General features: G+C 39.3%; 1 protein-coding gene across 1 annotated transcript; it reads left to right on the top strand.

The window, feature by feature from the left end:
* The first annotated feature begins 15282 nt into the window (after nucleotides 1–15282).
* On the top strand, nucleotides 15283–16245 carry LOC104106548 (ethylene-responsive transcription factor ERF021-like). The gene has a single exon (XM_009615114.4). The coding sequence runs from the start codon at nucleotides 15299–15301 to the stop codon at nucleotides 15839–15841; it is 543 nt and encodes a 180-aa protein (XP_009613409.1). The 5' UTR covers nucleotides 15283–15298; the 3' UTR covers nucleotides 15842–16245.
* The last annotated feature ends 6994 nt before the right edge of the window (nucleotides 16246–23239 follow it).

The following is a 23239-nucleotide window of genomic DNA, read 5'->3' as shown; positions in this document are numbered from 1 at the left end:
ATATGAGATTTTAGACAATAAATTTGCCTCGAGAAAATATAATCAAAATCAAAAACATATTGCAACAATCGTAGTATTTGATTTCAAATAATATGAGTGAACAATCTCTATGAATCCTCTGATTCTTCTTTCCAATAGTAAATAAATCCAAGGGCTTTTGAACTTGATCTTGAATCTATATTTGTTGCCATAGATATTGATCTTGGATTCAACTATCACGAACTTTGATTTGAGCTTGAACTTGATTTATTCTTCGTTCTTGAGCTTGAACTTAATTTCTTGAACTTGAACTTGATTGTTTGAAGCTTGAAACTTGTAGAGAAATTTGTGGCGTTTGATCCACGAGCTCTCTGTTGCTTCTTGTTATAGCTTCTTGTGTCTTTTCTCGGTTATGAAGACCCCTATTTATAGTTGTGGAATGGAAGAGTTATGATAAGAACAAACTCTTTCCGACAAATCAAATTGAAGTGTGATAAGACCGCATTTGATTGGCCAGAACATATCGCTTGCACATGTAGCGCAGTTTCATTGGCCCTTTAATTTGACTTGGAATGCCTTGTCATTTTGACACGTGGCACAATCCTATTGGCTCTTCTATTTGACTTGGCGTGTCACGTCATTTGACGCGTGGCACCAAACTGAGCTTCTAGGAAGATGACATCTTGGGCTTAATGAAGTGGGCTCATCACTTTAGCCCAATTAAATGGGTTAGCACAATGGATTAAGACTTATTTATTTAATCCATATATATTAGACTTATACAATTAATTCAATTATATTAGCTCATAATATTTATTTGGACCAATATATCTTGAATTTAAAATATAGTCCAAATTATTTTATGAATTTAATTTTAAAATAATTTATATGCCTGCAAATACCCCCTACTTCAAGACTTGCCAAAGTATAAATATGTCGATCTCAAAATACTAGGCTTGAAGTATTAGTTGAGCAATGAATTTGGAGTCCAGATCAAATAAAATTTGTCCCGTAGTTTATTCCTTGTTAATTCAAATTTGTATAGAAATAATACTAAGCTGCATAGGCATAGCATTCTTGGAACTTAAATCCAACATTATCAAGGATTTCATTAGAAAAGAATCCTACGTACGTTGGCATTGGATTCTTGGAACTTGAATTTAACCTTGCCAAGGATTTCATCTTTTCTTAATTAGAAAAGGATCCAACAGTACTGACTAGGCTAAGATAAGTTGCATTCACATATTTTTATTCCTGTATCCACGTCATTCTGGTTGGCAATTTATTTTACATAGATTCAGACTCAAATGTAGCTATATTGAAACTTTTCCCATGATTTACTATGGATTCTCACGCTTTGAAAACTCTTTCTGCCAGCAAAACTCCTAGCTTAGATCAAATTACTACGACCGCCTCAACAAGTCAAATCCTTGTAGGAAACCAATTGTAGCAATGTACCACATCAAAAATTATTTCTCAATAGGCCTTTAACCATCTTTATAAGGCTACATACTCTTCTCTCGTAAACACCAATATCAGCGTTTGCAAACCATTTTGAGTATATTTCTGATAACTTGGAAGCATTAATGCGAAGGTAATTTCTTCTTCTTTTCTTGTGCTTTTCTTCTTTTTTCATTTTTGTAGGTCAAACAAGAAGGTTGTGTTCTTATTTAATGAGATGATCCATGGGTGTGAGGGGATGGGTACTCATCCCCGCCCAAACATCGGAAAGATTACTCTCAAGGTAGTCCGACTATCGGAGAGATTACTCTCAAGGTGACCCGACTATCGAAGAGATTACTCTCAAGGTGGCCCGACTACCGGATAGATTACTCTCAATGTGGCCGACTATCGGAGAGATTACTCTCAAGGTGACCCGATTATCGGAGAGATTACTCTAAATGTGGCCCGAATATCAGAGAGATTACTCTCAAGAAGACCTGACTATCGGAGAGATTACTCTCAAGTTGAGCCGACTATCTGAGAGATTACTCTCAATGTGACCCGATTATCGGAGAGATTACTCTCAAGGTGACCCGACTATCAGAGAGATTACTCTCAAGACGGCCCGACTATCAGAGAGATTACTCTTAAGGTGGCCCGAATATCGGAAGTCATTTCATCCATCTAGACCTTTGTGCACAGTCTAATATTCTTGAATTGGACTTTGATCACTTAATTTATTTATTTATTTATTTATTGCAGCTCGAAGAGATGGCAAATTTCAGATACTATACATCACCTTCCTCCAAACTTAGATATCTTGTAATTTAGACTGAAGATGGCATAGAACAGACCAAGCTTTTGGTTCACACCCCACAAGCTGGCTGATATGCAGCCTCATAGCCTTCTTTGAGGAACTCGCTTCATGTAGAAAACTGGACCTTGGAGTACAAGTCTACTTCTAATCCATTGTCCAAGATGTAGTCTCTCCAAGCGTCAATCCATCGCCACATAAACATTGCTAGCACCCATCCAAACTTAGGGATTCGTATAATTCAAAGAGAAGTACGTTGGGGAAACAAATCAACAATCGAGGGCGAGTATCGCCATATTCCAGAATATTGGGAATGGACTGAAGATGTACTTGGTGGAAGCCAACAAACCCTGAGTACAACAAAGATTTATGATGCTATCTATGACTCACTTTTTACTTATGATCGAAACTCGAATATTTTACAAGCATTTTGTAAGCCTTGGTGCCCCAAGACGAACACGCTTCTTACATCAGCTAGGGAACTATCTATCTCTCTTTGGGACTTACATATCCTTGGAGGTCTTCCCATTGCAGGTTTTCCATACAAAGAAGTGGTACATGAGACAAGAGAACTCATTGGTTTGGACGAAAAACAGATGATATTTTTTCCTCTATCTTGCGAGTATTTATTTGCTGCCTTCCATCACCTTAAAGAAGGTACGGGTGTTAAGTCTCCTTGAGCAAGTGGACAAATTTTTGGTATAAGAAATCTTTAATATATAAACCTGCCCCACTACGAAAGGAAAAGAAATCCGCACGACTAAAGTCGACACATAATCCTAACGGAGTTATTCCCGAGACAACTGGGTGGTCGAGTGATCAAGAAGTTTTATTCTCCAAGCTTAGGGTGAGGCATGACAAGAAAGATGAAACATATATAGCAGCCTTCTTATCATATTGGCTATGTGCTTTTGTGTTTCCTTATAAGGCAGAGAACTTCATTCGTCCCGAGACTTTTAAGATGGCAAGCATGATGGCAAGTGAGCGAAAAATTAGCCTTGCGGTCCCACTTTTGGCGAGTATTTATCATGGTTTGAATAAGATTTCGTGTTCTTCCTAACTTGATCAGGTCAAAATTTTATTTTCACATCCATTATGTTTATAGCTGGCTTGCACATTACCTCAAACCCCATTATACACTTGCTAAGGGTCTGTATGTCCCTTTGATGGTAGCATACTCAGGAGAGGGAGCTGCGAGGTACTTTGACAAGAAGGATGTAATAAAGCGCATCCACAGTGGAGAGGATATAGTTTGGACACCAACAATGTTAACTAATTCTCGTCCTTATTATTATGTGGATAACAAGGCCCCTCAAGAGTTGGAGTCAAATTACTTCATGAGCTTATGTTTAATTACCTCCCTTTGAGTTATGATAACTCATTCATCATCGAGCCATTTAGCCTGCATTGATTTGGTCGTCAATTTGGGTTTTACCAGAACGTCCCCGATTTTTTGGAGAATAATATCCATAGCACCTCTCTAAATGAAGGACTCGGATTTTGGAGGATTTTCACACTGTATCGGTCTATGTCACGTGCGGCTTTTCCCTCAAATGGGAGATCCTGTGGAGAAGCTTTTCTCCACCAATTATGTGTCTTGGTGGGAGAAAGTGCATGGGAAGTTTCTCGAGGATAATTTACAAGCTCTGGTAGATAATGTTAGGCTAAAATTTACTACTCCTTTAGGAGATGAAGATCAAGGTGATGGAAAGCCGCTCTCAAAAGTCAAAGAGCCACCTACTCCAATCCCAAAAGTAGTTATCCAACATAAGAAAAGGAAGCTTAAATCCTCAAATGCAGCTTTGAAAGAGGTGGTGTGCACTTCAATAGATATAGAGAAATACCCTCCAGTTCTTCCATTTAGCACGCGAGTTCCTCAAGATACAAGCCAGGGTACCAATGAAGATCCAAATTGGAAAAGGAAACGGCCTAACCCAGTAGAGATCATAGAGGTTCCAAGTGTTGATAGTCCCTCAAGAACGCATACAGCTTGTAACAAAGAGGTAAAATACAATCACCTCACCATTTTCCCTTCTTTTTGTTTGAACGAATAGCTTCACTAAAAATTACTTACTTTCTTTGCCTTTTCCTTATGCAGTTAAATGCCATTGGGCATCCAATGGTGTCCCCACATGACAAGCCGCAAGTGAGTGATCAATGTATTAGAGGGCCTACGTCTAAGGTGAAGTCGTCTTCAAAGGCATCATCTCTTCCTCGTGACAAAGCCCTAAAAAGACAAACTCCAAATGGGATAACTCAAATTCCACCAATGACAAATGCAACAGTATCTATTTTTGAAGGAAAAAGCATTGTCTTTAATCGCAAAAAGGAATTCATCTTGGGATTTTGGAAGGATATTTGCAATTGACTCTCCAAAACTCGTGCATAATTGTTTTCATCTTATAGGGAGCAAATCACTGAGATTTTTGAGGATATGAAAAGGGCAAATATTTTGGATCTTTCTTCATTAGAGTGTTTACTGGATTCTCTTTTCGAGCTTGATGCTTCACATGACCTAGAGCGATCCAATTTGGCTGATAAGACGAGTGAATATGAGAAGCTAGAGCTGATTTCCAAAGCTAAGGAGCGTCTCGAATCATTCAAACTTGAAGCAACTGAGAAAGTTAAGAAAGTTTCCTCTAGTGAAAAGAAACTGAATAAAGTTGTGAAGAAGTTACCTACATTACAACAAGAGAGGGAGAATTTCAAAGGTGTTATCGAAGCACCTCAAAAGGAGGTTAAAGAGATTCAAGCAAAATTTTCAGCTGCCGAGACTGAGGTCTCTTTATATGACAATGTAAATTTGCTGACTGTGATGATTAGGCCAATCTGGAGGAGAAGAAGAAGAACCTGAAGACTAGCTGTCAAGAATTGATCAACTACAAGTTCTATTTAGATTAGGCTATCAACATTATCTCCCCTTTTATCTTTATGTTAGATTGACCTAGTGGATATTTATTTTATCTTAAATAAGATTTTTTTCTCTTTTTCTTTACATTGTCCCACTTTTATCTTAGTCGCATAATTTTCAGCTTTATGCGCTTAAAAGATTCATATCTTGTCGTTGGAGAGTCCAAATAATGAATCATTTGATTTTTCAAAAATTAGACTTCAATATCTGAAACATATCCAAAACTTAGAATCAAACATCTTCAGAATCGCCCTAGATAATATTTTAAAACCAATTTTAGATTTCACCACGTTAAAAATTTCAGATCTGTGCAGTCTTACCAAAGAAAAATCATATATTGGTGTAGAAAAGCCAAAATCATAAACCGTTTGATTTTTTGGAAACTTAACGTATAAATCTATAACATATCCAAAATGCAAAATTTACTGCTTTAAGGATAGTTTTAGATAATAGTTCGAAATCAATAATAAATGTTGACACGATGACGATTTCAGATTTGCGCGACTTCACCAAAACTTGTGTACCTTGATGTAGGAATGTCGAAATCACAAACCCTTTGATTTCATGGAAACTAAACTTCAAAATCTAAAACATATCCAAAATGTAAAATTTAATGGCTTAAGCATAGTTTCGGATGATAGTTCGAGATCGACTTTGGTTTCTGATATGCCGACGATTCCAAATTAGCGCGACTTCACCAAAGTTTTTGTTTATTGGCGTGGAAACCTCGAGATCGCAATACTTTTTAAATTGCCAGAAATTGAAATTCAAGAGCTTCATTCTCACCAAATATCTTGGGTTCAAGTCTTACTGAATTTGAAATGTCGTGCCAGGTAATCTTCCTTCTTATACTTGTGGTCCCTACTGACGTCTTTCTTCTCTTCCCTTTTTTTTCTTTTTAGGGCAGTGAACGGATATGAAGACCAACAAACTTGAAAGTTATGCGAACATGAAAACGTAGCGAATCCCAGACTTCAATGCTAATACTTTGTAGCCTCCTAAAAGACTATAATCATTTTATTGAAGACACCAATTTACCATAGTGGCTTGCCCCCTTTAAATCAAATGAGATCTAAAGTTTAACAGAAGAATGGTATCTAAGATCGATTTTCAAGTGCTGATTGAATGCATTACATTCCATCGTACTTCATTCAGACAACGATTGCGGGATTATGTGTCTTTTGAACTTATGCGACTGAACTCAGAATGAAACTCTAAGATGCCTACGTAGCTCGGTGAAGAGGAGCAAGCCATACCGTTGTTCAAAATGAGTGATTTTTTTATTTTTTTATGTCCTAACTTTTGTCTAGGCCGCCTCTTTCGAGGTTTGCAACCTAGCGAACTTTTTTTTTTTTACTTTTTCTTAGGCCGCCTCTTTCGAGATTTTCAGCCTATCATACTCTTTTTTTTTAATATTTTTTTTAGTGATGGGCCGTACATATATTGGACTCATGCGGTCCAGGAGCATGCAGTTTAGGCTCGTGCGTCAAGGAGCGATGTAACTTCAAGAATAATACTTCTTCAAAAACTTGCCATTGATAGGGCCGATTCTCGTTCCATCTGCATCAACCAGCTTGTAAGCCTCACTTGAGTAAGCTTCTTGTACAACATATGGCCCATCCCATTTTGAAGTGAACTTCCTTACAGGTTTATGGGAAGTAATAATGGGTCTTCATACGGCAAGGACTTGATCTCCTACTTGAAAGGATCTCGGGCGAACTCTTTTATTGAAGGCGCGAGACAATCGAGCTTGATAACATTCGAGACTCTGTTGAGCTTCCAACCTCTTCACATCAAGAGCCTTTAATTCTGCTAATCGAAGTCGAGCATTTTCTTCATCAGTGATCCCTTCTTGAATAGCTAATAGTAATGAAGGTATTTGACACTCGAGTGGCAAAATGGATGTGACTCCATAAATGAGTGCATAAGGAGTCGCTTGTGTTGGTGTGCGGTGAGTTGTCCTATATGCCCACAGAGCCTCTTTCATACGGCCATGCCAATCCCGTTTGGATTTGGAGATGACTTTCTTTAACAAGTTGCATAGAATCTTGTTGAATTTCTCGGCTAGACCATTGGCGGTAGCATTGTACATAGAAGAGTTATGTTGCTTGAAGCCAAAGAGTTCACAAATCTTGTTCATCAACCTATTGTCGAACGGCTTGACATTATCCATTATTATGTAATGAGGAATTCCAAAGTGATATATAATGTTTACTCAGATGAAACTTGCAATATTTTCCTTCTTTACTTTCTTAAGAGCAACAACTTCAGCCCATTTTGAGAAGTAGTCAGTTGCAGCCAAGATGTATAGGTGCCCCCCAGAGGACTTTGGCAGTTGTCCAACAATATCCAATCCCCAAGCGTCAAACGGCCATGATGCAACAGACGGGTGCAATAATTCAGGAGGTTGATGAATAAAATCCGCATGGAATTGACAAGCCTTGCATCTTCGAGCATAGTCCAAGCAATCTTTTACCATCGTTGGCCAATAATATCCCATCCTTTTTATATGAAAGTGGAGCTTTGGTCCAGACTGGTGTGACCCATATACCCCCAGAATGTGCTTCTTGCAAAGCCTGGACTGCTTCATCCTCCCCTAAGCATCGCAAGAGTACTCCCTTGAATGACCTTCATTATAGAGTATCTTTGTAGTAAAGGAAGCGAGCTGCACGACGACGGATTTCAGTCCTTCTCCTCGGATTTTCTGGAAGTATCCCATAGCTTAAATAGTCAATGATGGTCTGTCTCCATTATTCCTTCTCAATTTCATAAATAGCGACAAGATGCTCGAGTTCATTTTCTTCACTTTCACCGTCTTTTGGCGTTGGTACTACCCATTTTTGGCAGATAGTAACTTGCGCTTGATCTGGCAAGGTTAACAATTAAGCTAGGGCAGCTAAAACATCAGCCTTCTTGTTTTCTTCCCTAGGCACATGTTGTATATTCACATCACCGAGCCACCCCATTAATGTTTTAGCGTAATCATTATATGGGTGTAGTTTAGGTTTCTTGACCTCGTAACTACCTAAAAGCTGGTAATGCTTGATACTCAGCAACGTTGTTAGAGCAGAGTTGTGTCAATGTAAAAGAGTAGGGCAGAACTTCACCTTGAGAGGTGACAAATAGTATACCAGCACCAGCTCCTTCGCGATGTGTAGCACCATCAAAGTACATCTTCCATGGAGGTTGAACTTCAATGACCATTGCATCCTCATCAGGTAGTTCATCAATTAGCTCCCAATCATCAGGTATAGGGTGATCTGCTAAGAAGTCTGCTAACACTTGTCCTTTTATAGCATGTACACAATTTCAAATTATTGAAACTGGAGGTACCACCTTGCTAGTCGATCACTAAGGATAGGTTTTGATATCACAAACTTGATGGGATTTTCTCTAGAAATAAGACAAATGACATGAGCTTAAAAATAGCGCTTCAACTTTTGGATTGATAAGACTAGTGCCAAACATAACTTGTTGATTAATAATTCAGCTCATTTGGTGTCATTATCCTACTCAAGTAGTAAAGGGAGTTTTCTTTCCAAACATAACTTTTCGATTAATAGTTTTGAGATAAATCTCCTAAGGTATGCTAGCTTTCCTTGTAGACTTTTCAATTCATGAATATCGTGAGGCTCGGGCTTCTTCAAAATGGCATCCACTTTGGCTTGATCAATTTTGATCAATTTTACTACCAAGTCGTCAACATAGAATTCGACATTCTTGTGGATAAGATCATCAAAAATATTCTGCATAGCCCTTTGGTAAATAGAACCAATGTTTTTCAAGCCAAAAGGCATTACCTTGTAGCAATAAATACCCTCGGGGTACGGAATGCAGTAAGTTCTTCATCTTTTGGCGCTATGCGAATTTGGTTATAGCCCGATGAACCGTCCATAAATGACATTGCCTTGTACCCAGTAGTAGCATCGATCATCTTTTCTGGAATAGGAAGATGGAATTTATATTTGGGACACACATTGTTGAGTTCTCTGAAGTCAACACACATCCGAATTTGGCCATTCTTATTCTTTACAGGGACAATACTTGAGACTCATATTGGGTATTTAACTTTGGTAATAAATCCAGCATCAATGAGTTTAAACCAAGTCCAGCCTAAAGCGCCTTTGGGCTTTCTTAACATGACGAGAGCCATTCTTGACTGTAAAGTGATGAACTGCCACTTTACGATCCAAGCCAAGCATCTCTTTGTAACTCCAAGAAAAGACATCCTTGAACTCCTTGAGTAACTCGATATAAGTGTTTTCTTCATCGATTGCTAGTAAAGCACTTAGGTATGTGGGCCTTGGTTCTTCATCTATGCCAAGGTTAACTTCTTTTAAGGCATCAATCGTTGTCTTCACCCCTTCTTCAAGTTCCGGGGGAGAATCTTTCGCATATTCATTTTCTTGATGGTCCCCATCATTGAAGGATATGTGATAACATGGTGAAACATCCTCCAATTTCCCGTCATCCTCCAATAGAGATGAAACATTGTGCTCGCCTTGTGCATTGACATGATACGAAGAACCCACACTTTCTTCGTCTTCATCACGTTGTTTAGTGTAGACCATAATGTATGGCTTCACCTTTAGTACCTCATCACACGAAACCATGAGTTTTGTTTGTCGCCTCATTCTAGAAGGAACCAGACTTTGGAAATCCTTAGAGATTTTTTGAATTTTGGGCGAAGCAGGTGTTCTTGTATTTTGATAATTTCTCTGGAACTTATTCCCTTTCTTTAATGGACCCAATTTCTCAAACCCGGAAGTCCTCACAGTTGATTTTCCAAGTTGATCAAAGACAGAAGGCTTGTTAGAAGCGGCAGGTTCATCTTCTACGGTGATATAATTTATGCTCGTCCTTCTTATGGAGATGCGCACTGGTGAAAGTTGCTTGTATCCCAAACCTTCACGTGGTTGCCTCGTCGCAGCTTCTGATGGGAGCTTTACTAACTTTGACGGCTCATTGGGATTGTATCCAGCTTTTGCAAATAGCGTGTAAGCGTTAGTATCAAAACCTTCATCTGTTCGCTTTGTAGGGAGTGGCACATTTTGCAAACGATTTTGGGCCGCAAACCCTGCATGTGGCTTTGAGGACAACTTTACTGCCTCAATTCATTTTACCGGAAGAGTTAACTCCTTTAGCATGTTAGTTTGGAGATTGGATGGTTCACCTTCTTCTTTCTTCCTTTTAGGGACATATTGGAGTGCAGGAGTTACTTTCTTGCCATAAGACACAATATCCCCTCTATAACATTTATTCGAGTTAGGTTGTACCTCCTCAGTAACAGCTTTGGCTTTACCTGCAGTCACCTCAGCTCTTTTAGTTGTGGGCTCATCATTCTTTCTCTTTATGACATCATCAGCTTTTAGCTCCTTCACAATGTGGCTCTTCAAGTAGAACTTTGCATCGGCGAAGTGTGACTCAGCCTCGGTGAATGGCTCATCATCAGCAACTATCTTCTTCTCGACTTCACCCTCGTAGTATTTTAAACATTGATGGTAGGTAGATGGAACTACTCTATTCTCATGTATCCAAGGCCTTTCGATCAAGACGTTGTATGAAGTCTTTGCATCGATCACATGCAGCCATGCACTTGATTGCATATCTTCAATGGTGATTCCCAACCTGATCGCACATATGGCTCTTTGCCCTCCTTGGTTGAATCCTTTAATCATCACACGACTTTACGAGAGTTCGTTCATGGGAATATCAAGTTCTTTCACAGTGTGAATTGGTAAGATGTTCACTGAGGATCCTCCATCAACCAAAATTTGATTTATCCTTTCATTGAGCATGTAGCTAACTAGGTACAAATGGCGGTTATGAAGAGTGTTACCTAGTAGAAGATCGTCATTTATGAACGTAATGTTTTCCTCACAAGCATTAACTTCTTGAGGAATAGACTCGATGAGCTTTTCCGAAGATGGTGCCGATGGTAGGTCATCACTCTTTTCTTCCCCTTTGTCAACATGTCAACAAGAGGAATCAATACCCTCATGGGAAATCTTCGTATTGAACCAACTTGGTAAGAACTCCTCCAAGGTCACTGGATGTCGTGGCTTTTGATGATGGTGTACCTCCACTTTTGCTTTTTTCAAATGCTTAACTGGATTCCATCTCCTTGGTCTTTTCACCATCATTTTCCTTATTGGTTGTTCTATTGATTCTTTTTGTGGGCTCCTTTTTGTGGCGCCTACGGCGATTCACCAACGTCCAACCTTCATCATCATCATGGTGGTCTACTTCAACTTTGTTATTGTCCAATAATTCTTCATCTTTGATTTCTTTAAACTGCATAGCTTATCTAGACTGAATGAGCCAAATGTGATAGAGATTTGGTTCGCACTTGCCTTCTCATCTTCAAGCACGATCTTCTTTTCACAGGCCAAGTCCATAACTTTGTCCTTGAAGACAAAGCACTTCTCTAGAGGGTGGCTTACAAGTCGGTGATATTTGTAGTAATTTGGGTCATTTGTTTTCCCAACTTCATTTGGCCGCTTCATCTCCAAAAGCTCAATAAGATTTAACTCGAGGAGTTCTTCAAAAATGGTTGGCACATCAGAATCCAGAAATGGGTACTCCTTCTCTTCCATTTCTTTTTTGGCTTATCTTGAAAAGAAGTGGATTTCGTACTCTACTTCTTGCTCACCTTCGTTGTGAACTTCACATGTGATGTGTTGACATTCATAGCTTCGTTGTTTTCAGACTTGGGTGCAAACTTGCTCCATTTACTGACTTCTTGCTTGTTGTTCCCTTTGTGAGGCTCATAGATAGGCAGCCTTTCGCTTCCAGCGGAGGCCATGCTTAACTCCATATCATGGGCACGAATCGCAAGTTCTTCAAATGAGCTGGGCTTGATACCTTGCAAGATGTAGTAGAGTCCCCAATGCATGCCTTGTATGCACATCTCTATGCCCGAAGCTTCACTAAGCATGTCTTTGTAGTTGAGGCTTGCATTCCTCTAACGATTGATAAAGTCGATAACTGGTTCACCCTTTCATTCTATCATACTCACAATATGTCTCCTGATATAAAAGCGATTGAGGAATTCTTGCTCTAGTTTATCCCAGCTATCAACAGATCCAGCCTCGAAGTCTGTGTACCAATCAAAAGCATTTCCTTTTATTGAGCGTACAAACTTCTTGACGAGGTAATCTCCATAAGTCCCAGCATTATTGCATGTCTCAACGAAGTGCGCCACATGTTGCTTTGGATTGACTTTGCCATCAGACTATTGAAATTTTAGAGGTTGATAGCTAGAATGCATCTTCAACATATCAATTCATGAAATGCACGGCTTTGCGTAGGTAAAGGAGGACTTGGAAGCAACTTCATATTTGTTTTTATAGTCTCTTCAATGAACTCCTTTAGTTGATTGATTGGAGTCATCCCTTCCGAAAAGACTGGAATTTCCTTAGTGGATGTAATTTGTCGTGGGGGAGGATCAATCTCTTGAACTTCTAGGAGTTTTTCAGGTGCATGGGTGGATTCTTCTTCTATCAAGATTCCCACCCTGTCTGTTAGCTTGTCAATTCTAGCATCTTGATTTTGCATGCACTTGGTCAAGCTAGCGATTGCTTTCTTCAATTTTCCCAACTGCTCTTCCACATATGAAGTGTTTGTCACCATGGCTTGCATGGTTGTTGTAGATGATGAGTAGTAGCATGGATTGTCACACAAATTGATTCTCGAATGGCTCACGCTATGCGGTGTAAGTGTGGAAGATTCATCACTTGAAATATTATCATCTTCCTTCACAATAGAGTTCTTTGATCCGTAGAGGTCAAGCAGAGCTAGAGTTTTCTTGATTTTTTTAGCAATATCGCTTCCTCCTTCGGATTCATTCGTATAGGATCTTGCTCCTTTTGAGGATGAAGATCCAAAAACAGGGGTTGATACGAACGACACTTGGAGTGCTTGTTGTCCCAAAGAGCTTGCTTTGCTCCTCGTAACGGGTCCAAAGCTTCCAAAGGTAACATCGAGGATGCCTTCCACATCAGCATAGAACCTGGAGTTAGCAGCCTTGGTGGATGTTGATCTGGAGTTGATTTTCTTTGAAGCCATTTCGACGTTCTTGAACTTTGGTGATTGAAAAGTTGAGATGAGAAGTAGAGATTGTCCCACTGGGTGTGCCAGAATTTGTAGACAATAAATTTGCGTCGAGAAAATATAATCAAGAGCAAAACAATATTGCAACAATCGTAGTATTTGATTTCAAATAATATGAGTGTATAATCTCTATGAATCCTCTGATTCTTCTTTCCAATAGTAAATAAATCCAAGGGCCTTTGAGCTTGATCTTAAATCTATATTTGTTGCCACGGACGTTGATCTTGGATTCAACTAGCACGAACTTTGATTTGAACTCGTACTCCTTGAATCTTGATTTGTTCTTTATTCTTGAGCTTGAACTTGATTTGTTCTTCGTTCTTGAGTTTGAACTTAATTTCTTGAACTTGAACTTGATTTCTTGAACTTGAACTTAAACTTGATTGCTTGAAGCTTGAAACTTGTAGAGAAATTTGTGGCGTTTGATCCACGAGCTCTCTCTTGCTTCTTGTTACTATTCTTGTGTCTTTTCTGGGTTATGAACATCCCTATTTATAGTTGTGGGATGAAAGAGTTATGATAAGAACAAACTCTTTCCGACCAATCAAATCGAAGTGTGACAAGGTCGCATTTGATTGGCCAGAACATGTCACTTGCACACGTGGCACGGTTTCATTGGCCCTTTAATTTGATTTGGCATGCCTAGTCATTTTGACACGTGGCACAATCCTATTGGCTCTTCCGTTTGACTTGGCGTGCCACGTCATTTGACGCGTGGCACCAAACTGAGCCTCTAGGAAGATGACATCTTGGGCTTAATGATGTGTGCTCATCACTTTAGCCTAATTAAATGGGCTAGCCCAATAGATTAAGACTCATTTATTTAATCCATATATATTGAACTTATACAAATAATTCAATTATATTAGCCCATAATATTTATTTTGACCAACATATCTTGAATTTAAAATATAATCCAAATTATTTTATGAATTTAGTTTTAATATAATTTATATGCCTACATAGATGTTCAAAAATACGAAAGGAATTTTTGAAAAGGTTGAGGTGACCAAACTTCAAAGATGTTTGAGTCCATTATTCAATAGTCAACACTTGAAAAGAATAGTCTTAAAGTTCTCTTGGTGACAAAAACAAAAAACAAAAAAGTTTTTTAATTTTCAGGTGAGGTCTTTGGTGGTCTGGTGGGCTCCTTTCCTCCTTCAAGGAGAGGATTAAGGGAGGATTTATAGTCCATATTATGGATAAGTGAACATATGGGTTTTTTCTGTCCCTAAAATTAATCTAATATTATCTGTTAATTTTCATATTTCAAAAAGTCTGAATGATGTATTTGATTAAATACTAAGTTATTTACCGTAAAAAATAAGGATTTATTACCTCTTAATACTTTAATAGTGCGTTTATGTTCTAGAAATCTCAAATTCACTTCTTTATAAAGTATGAGAGCAATCCCAAAAAAAATAGCAAAGAAAAAAAAAAGGTTTTAAAAGTTCTGAATCATTGTATCTTTAAAGCTATTGGTGAAGGGGGATGTGCCTTATTTTAATTAACATTTCTTAAACTTTAGACTGAAAACTTGCCACCTCAATACAAACCGCGTCGTATAACAGGAAATATCACCTAACAAGAACATCATCCATTGTCTTCTTCTGTTACTAAGTTTGCGACAATATCTCTTAGACCTACGACTCAAAAAACGACTCAAAAAATTTCGCACTTTAGAAACCGACAGTTGAATACATTAATTTATACCACATGAACGTCCAAACGTGCTGAATCTCCAGTGGTTGCTGCTAGCTTGATGCGTTACACTTCACGATAAAAATATAAAATAAACAAAAATAGAAAATCACCCTATCCGAACACTAATTTTTATCTACTTTGTCCTACATTCAAATATTTCTTTTCAAACCCTCTGAAACAGCATGGAAGCTCCCTCCAATTTATAGTTCTCTAACACATTAGAAATGATGCTTGTTCTGACTTTTAATTAGTCCAATACATGCCTATATATACACTTAACTTGATCACACTTAAGACAAGCTAAATCTATTAGCATTATTAAAACATTTAGCTATATGGAAGAGAACAACAATACTAGCAAGCCTAGTAGAAGGGGTGGCGTTACATCACCTTATAGAGGTGTTAGAAAAAGGAAATGGGGGAAATGGGTGTCCGAAATTCGTGAGCCAGGGAAGAAAACGAGAATATGGCTAGGGAGTTTTGACACATCAGAGATGGCTGCCGCTGCGTATGATTCAGCTGCATTGCACCTTAGAGGGCATGCAGCAAAGCTAAATTTTCCAGAGTTGGTCGATTTTCTCCCTAAACCAGCAAGTTGTAGCCCTGACGATATACGTTTTGCAGCTCAAGAAGCTGCACTAAAAGTCAAGAGAAATTCTGAGGAGATGGCAAGTTCAAGTGCAACTAATAATTTAGCACCAGTAACCATAGGACTATCTCCAAGTCAAATTCAAGCTATTAATGACTTCCCAATGGATTCACCAAAAATGTGGAGTGACGTGACTAGAGAATATGTTGGAGAAGAGACAATGATTAGTTGCAACGATTATGAAATGAGTGATTATGAAGAAATGGATGATTGCCTTTGGGATTCCTGAACGAACTGACTACAGATTCGAAAAGAAAAAAAAGAATTGCGTTTTATCTTAATATAACGTGTGCTATTATATTAAACAAACATTGAGAGTGTGATGTTTGTACTAATTAATTTCCATGGTGTGCCATTTAACTTTCTTATTGATTGGTGTCAATAGAGATGAACAAATGCCTAATTGGCTTTGTTCTTTAAGGTTGTCCTGGAGCATCAAAATGGTTTGGTTTTTTGACATCTCTTTTTGTGTTGCTCCACTAATATTGTAGTGAGTGAAGCAGTGGCGGAGCCAGAATTTTCGGTAAGGGGTGTCAAAATATATAAAAGTAAATATATCAAAAAATTAAGAGGAGTCAATACATAGTATATATATATATACATATAATTTTTTTACCTATCTATACAATGTATTTTTCCCGCGAAGGAGTGTAGGTGGCTCCGCCACTGGAGTGAAGGAAGCTTCTTCTAATGTACTGTAATACATAGTTGATTTGCCCTAATAAAATATTAACTGGATATTATTTGTGTGATGTCTATTTCTTGTATGATTATCTTTTTATTTATTTATTTTATTTCACTATCCACTACAGGACCATTCTATTTATAAAAAGAATTCACTAAAACAAGATTCTCGGACAAGGGACCCAAGATTCATTTGCTATATTTTATTACAACATTGACAAGTATCTAAGAACCCTATAAAGGAGAATATTCTAACCTTTGGTTTTACTCTGTTTTCTCCATTAATTTGCAATTTTTCTTTTTCTTGTCGCAGGTATTTAAGAGCTTAGTCCAATTAGGCTCTTTCGGGCTGTACTAACTACTAATACCAACACTTCGTACTCTCAAGCTTTATTAAATTAACTTGGAATTATTAAGAGCAGCGACTTATTATGTTTGTTAATTCGTGGTCTCGATCTTAAAGGGAGAAAAAAAAATTGTGCATATATCTCAAATAGTAAAAGTTAAACGTTTTAGTTTTATTAATTTTTTTTTTTTTTTTTTTTAAAAAAAAAAAACATTATAGTCAATTTCACGGAGAATCAAATTGAAAGTTGCACGAGAATAGTTCTCACACTTGAACCTTGGGCGAGACACTCAGAAGAGGTAAAGATGTCTTAAGTAATTTTTGTAATTTGATTATCTCGTCTTAGTTCGCAAGTGTATAAACCCATAGTTTGATGACTTCCTACTATATCATATAGTTACTCTTGTTCCCTTTAAGTTGAATTTTACGAATCTAGAATTTGAGTTAAGTTTGTATGGCAAACAGTATTTATTGCTTCTTCTTTTTTTCAATTCACATACTAGCAGTATGTTTCTCGGTCACGAGAGATTTTATTGGTGGACCTCTAGCCAGAATGTCCCATCGATCACAAGGTGGATCGAAAAGTTCCATCGGCTGGGTGGTAATTGGGCCAAATGGGCCATTTGAAAGTGGAGGAAGCCCGATATTTGGATAATTGTGGGCCATTCTCTTGGTCCAACTAGAGGGCCCATCCAATTTCTTAACCCGTAGTTTCACAATTTGCAAGTATCACTATGTAATTTCTTCGAGGTTGATCAACAAATCCTAGGACTTGTTGATCGCTTAAGATGTTGGAAAAATAACTAACAATATTGATAATGCACGAAAAGGGAATAGAAACAACCTATGGAAAAACGTTGTGTCGTAGCGTAAGCATTACCTTGAAAGCGATTTCGGTCCGACCATGATGCAAAATGCAAAATGCTCTAAGGTTTCACACAACTTTTAAACGCATGCACTCGTGGTTGAAAGTTTAGAGTTTGCACTCCGAAATACGTGTACGCATGGTTAGAAGTTTGGAGTTTGCACAAACACAAATGCCCAGAAACGGAATTGAGAAGAATAACTTTAGACACAATGAGAGAGATAAAATTATCAAGGAAATTAATATGTATCTTGTATACGGTTATTACTATTTGACCGAGACCGGGAGATTGCATCGAAGGACGGCCTCATAATAGAACAGACTAAATCACGAGGACTAGGTACCGAGTTTAGAACCAAGGTACCTGTCGAGATCGAGGCTAGTAGCGATCGAAGCCAAACGAGACAGACATCGAGCAAGATCGAAGATAGCACAATAACAGAAAGGCGAGATATCCGTGACTGGTCAAGGATCACGACGTAAACCTCAGTGACTGATCGAGGATCATGGCGTAAATCTCGGAACGGATCAAATCAGAAATGGTTAATTAGCTAATCATGGGATTTTCTTCTGTAATTAGAGTTATACCATAAGTAGAACTCCTCTATTATATAAAGGAGAATATTAACCATTTGTAAGACACATTGTTCTCGCATAAAAAAGCCAATATAACACTCTCTCTTTAACTTATACTCTCATGTTCATCATCTTGCTTTATTTTTAATTGCTTTGGTATCAATCAGTTCAAGGGCACCCTAGCTCAAGGGTTGAATTCCGTTTCAACACTGGCTTGCTTTACTTTATAGCTCATTTCTGTTATTAATCTTCATATTTATCAATTGGTATTAAGTGAAATCACGTATTCTTAGAACCATATTATAAGTTTAATTGTTATCCAATTTTAAGGAAAATAGTTTGGCGCCCAGCGTGGAGCTAAGAATAATAGTGATTGCTTAATCCTAATTTCGGTAACACACACTGCTTTACACTTGTTCTCGTAAGATTCTTAATTTTCAGGATAAACATGTCAAACTCACAAGTAACACCTACACATGGTGACAATGGCCTCGGAGTTCACGGGGAAAATGACAATATAGCCGCCCCAGGAATCGAGGTGCCTCAGGCTGACCTCGAGGGAGCACCAACTGCAAATCCCGTCGATGTCAGTTCACATGTTGCCCTAAATGCAAATTTGGGCGTTGATCCCGAAGGTAGTGTACGTATGGAAGTTCGATCAGGGGGTCGAGGTATGCATGGCGGAAAAGACGGTGGAGTTAGACTCCAATTGATATTCAAAATGTTACAGGCTCAACAAGTCGCTATAGCACAACTATAAAATCAGCACCGAACACCGAGTAGGATCGAACCAGAAGTCGTCCACAAAACCGAGCATGTGCCAGAAAGGTCGAACGCCAACGAATCGGGGACTGACTCCGCTATTATGAAAATGTTCGAGGAGCTCACTAAACGGATTGAATCAGGAGACAAGAAAATTGAGGAAAATGACAAGAAAGTAGAGACATACAACTCTCGGGTTGACCAAATACCGAGGGCACCGCCGATTCTAAAGGGTATGGATTCAAAGAAATTCGTACAGAAGCCTTTCCTTCCAAGTGCAGCTCTGAAACCCATTCCGAAAAAATTCTAAATGATAGAAATTCCTAACTATAATGGGACCACCGACCCTAATAAGCATGTCACTTCTTATACCTGCTTAATAAAAGGGAATGACTTGGAAGACGATGATATTGAATCTATTTTACTGAAGAAATTTGGAGAATCCTTATCGAAAGGAGCTATGATATGGTACCACAATTTTCCGCCTAATTCTATCAATTCCTTCGCCATGCTTGCAGACTCCTTCGTAAAGGCACATACCAGAGCAATAAAGGTTGCAACTAGGAAGTCGGACCTCTTCAAGGTAAAACAAAAAGACAACGAAATGCTGAGGGAATTCGTATCTCGATTCCAGATGAAACGCACGGAACTACCACCGGTCACAGACGATTAGGTTGTTCAAGCCTTTACTCAGGGTTTGAACGAACGAAGTTTGGTGGCATCACGACAGCTAAAGCAGAATTTAATTGAATATCCAGTGGTAACCTGGGCCGATGTACATAATTGGTATCGGTCAAAGATCAGGATTGAGGATAATCAATTGGGAACCCCTTCCGGTTCCGTTTATCAAAACAGGCCCATCGGCAGAACTCAAAGGGATATCGATAGAGAACCCCGGCCGAATAGAGATCGGTATCAACAATACAATGCAGATCGTAGGAACAACGGCCTAGGATGCAATCCCATCCAAAATGATTGAAGGAACGATCGAGGACAGAGCTCTCAAGGGCTCGTGAGAAAAAGTGGCTTCGATAAACATGTCGGTCCCACATAAGCACCACAATTATCGGAATACAACTTCAGCATCGATGTATCAGGTATTGTGTCAGCCATTGGGAGAATCAAAGATACTAGATGGCCCAGACCCCTACAAACTGATCCATCCCAAAGAAACCCCAATAAAATATGCAAATACCATGGTATACATGGTCATAAAACCAAAGATTGCAGGCAACTAAGGGAGGAGGTGGCCCGTCTATTCAACGAGGGACACCTTTGTGAATTCTTGAGCGACCGAGCTAAAAACCATTTCAGATACAGGGATGCAAACAGGAAAAACGAGCAAGAAGAACCTCAGCACGTGATTCACACTATCGTTGGCGGGGTTGATATTCCACAAGGGCCCGTGTTCAAACGCCCAAAAGTATCAATCACCAGGAAAAAACGAACTCGTGACTATGTGCCAGAAGGCACTTTATCATTCAATGATGAGGAAGAAAAAGGGATCTCACAACCCCACAATGATGCTTTGGTAATTTCTATCCATATGAATAAAATTCAGATTAAATATATTTTAATTGATCGAGGAAGCTTGGCCAATATTATTCGATCGAGGGTCGTGGATCAGCTCGGCCTACAAGATCAGATCGTACCCGCAACTCGGATTCTCAATGGCTTCAACATGGTGAGTGAAACAACTAAAGGTGAAATCATCCTACTAGTAAATGTAGCCGGAACTATTCAAGAAATAAAGTTCCATATGATCGAGGGCGATATGAGATACAATGCACTGCTCGAAAGACCATGGTTTCACAACATGAGGGCGGTCCCCTCAACCCTTCACCAAATGTTGAAGTTCCCAACACCAAATGGAGTAGAAACGGTGTATGGGGAACAACATGCTGCCAAAGAGATGTTTGCAGTCGACGAAGTAATAGCTGTATCGGTACTTTCGTCAATAAAGGGATCGGAGTCCAAAGGAGAACAGGAAGCTAAATAGCAATCACAGCCACCAGCCTTGACTCAGTCGGAGAAGAAAGAAACGGACGAGGGCGATGGATACTGGACCCCTCGATCCTTCATAATCCCCGAGGATTTCGACGCCACTAAATCGACAGTTGAAGAGTTGGAGCAAGTCATACTGATCGAGTATCTACCCGATCGAAAGTTATACCTGGGTATAGGGTTAACCCCCGAACTCAGGGAAAAACTCATTAAATTTCTTATCAATAATATGAATTGTTTTTTTTGGTCCCACCTAGATATGACAGGAATCTCACCGGAGATCACTACACATCGACTGAGCTTGGACCCGAAGTTCCGCCCAGTAAAACAAAAGAGAAGGCCTCAGTCTGAGGTAAAACATGCATTCATCAAGGACGAGGTAACCAAACTTCTCAAAATAGGATCCATTCGGGAAGTAAAATATCCTGAATAGTTAGCAAACGTAGTCGTAGTCCCTAAAAAGAGAAATAAACTTAGAATGTGCGTAGACTATAAAGATTTAAATAAAGCATGTCCTAAAGACTCTTTTCCTCTGCCGAATATCGATCGCATGATCGATGCCACGGCCGGCCACGAGATTCTTAGTTTTCTCGATGCCTACTCCTGGTACAACCCGGAGGATCAGGAAAAGACTTCGTTAATCACTAAGTACGACACTTATTGTTATAATGTAATGTTGTTTAGACTAAAAACTATTGGTGCCACTTATCAACACTTAGTAAATCGAATGTTCGAAGAACAAATAGGTAAATCAATAGAGGTTTATATTGACGATATGCTAGTTAAGTCCCTGCGAGCAGAGGACCATTTGACACATTTGCAGGAGACCTTCGATATACTAAGGAAATACAACATGAAACTCAACCTAGAGAAATGTGTATTTGGGGTCAGCTCGGGCAAGTTTCTCAGCTTTATGGTATCAAATCGGGGGATCTAACCCCGATAAAATCAAGGCAATTGAAGATATCACAACCGTGGACAATGTTAAGGCCCTACAAAGATTAATAGGGCGCATAGCCGCCCTAGGCCGATTCATATCGAGGTCTTTAGATAGAAGTCACAGGTTCTTCTCACTGCTCAAAAAGAAGAACAATTTTGCATAGACCCCAGAATGCCAACAAGCATTGGAAGAATTAAAGCGGTACCTCTCCAGCCCGCCACTACTTCATACTCCGAAAGCGGACGAGCAACTCTACTTGTACTTAGCAGTCTCAGAAATTGCGGTAAGTGGGGTCCTAGTTCGAAAAGAGCAAGGTACGCAATTTCCTGTTTACTATGTTAGTCGAATTTTAGGTGAGGCCAAGACCCGGTACCCACACTTAGAAAAATTATAGCCTGCCATAATAAGCACCTCTAGGAAGTTAAAACCATATTTTCAGTGTCACCCGATCTGTGTGGTGACTACTTATCCCCTTCGCAATATTTTGCATAAGCCCGAACTTTCATGTCGGTTGGCCAAATGGGCCGTCGAGATTAGTGGGTATGATATCGAGTATCGACCAAGTCTCAAATCTTAGCAGACTTTGTGGCCGACTTTATGCTATGCCTCGTACCTGAGGTCGAAAAGGAACTATTATTAAAGTCGGATGCATCATCGGGGGTGTGGACCCTCTTCACAGACGGCGCTTCGAACGTGAAGGGGTCCGGACTAGGCATCGTTTTGAAGCCACCCACAGGTAATACAATTAGACAAGCTATCAAAACTACCAAGTTAACTAACAATGAGGCCGAGTATGAGGCCATGATTGCAGGTCTCGAGCTAGCTAAAGGTTTGGGAGCAGAAGTCATTGAGGCCAAATGTGACTCCCTGCTTGTGGTAAACCAAGTCAACAGAACCTTCGAGGTTCGATAAGATCGAATGCAGAGATACTTGGACAAACTACATGTGACTCTACATCGGTTTAAATAATGGACCCTACAGCATGTGCCTCGAGAACAAAACAGCGAGGCCGATGCCCTCGCAAATTTGAGGTCATCAGTCGAAGATGACGACATTAGCTCGAGGACTGTCGTAAACCTTTCAAGGTCAGTAATCGAAGAAGGCCACACCGAAATCAACTCCACAAATCTGGCCTGGTATTGGAGGAACAAATATATCGAATACCTAAAGATTGGGAAGCTTCCATCGGATCCTAGGGAATCGAGGACTCTACGTACGAAGGCCGCACGATTCACATTGGCCGAAGACGGAACACTATATAGAAAGATATTCGATGGACCATTGGCAATATGTTTAGGACCAGGAGATACCGACTACGTACTACGAGAAATCTACGAGGGCACATGTGAAAATCATTCTGGTGCCAAATCATTGGTTCACAAAGTCATCAAAGCAGGATACTATTGGGCCAATATGGAAAAGGATACAAATGAGTTTGTTCGAAAGTGCG

Source organism: Nicotiana tomentosiformis, chromosome 3, assembly GCF_000390325.3.
Source record: "Nicotiana tomentosiformis chromosome 3, ASM39032v3, whole genome shotgun sequence".
In the NCBI taxonomy this organism is placed as follows: domain Eukaryota; kingdom Viridiplantae; phylum Streptophyta; class Magnoliopsida; order Solanales; family Solanaceae; genus Nicotiana; species Nicotiana tomentosiformis.
The sequence above is the reverse complement of the archived record's forward strand: the minus strand, read 5'-3'. Positions and strand labels throughout refer to the sequence as shown.

Coding starts and splice junctions, on each gene's coding strand:
- LOC104106548 (XM_009615114.4), top strand. CDS start 15,299: ATGGAAGAGAACAACAATACTAGCAAGCCTAGTAGAAGGGGTGGCGTT.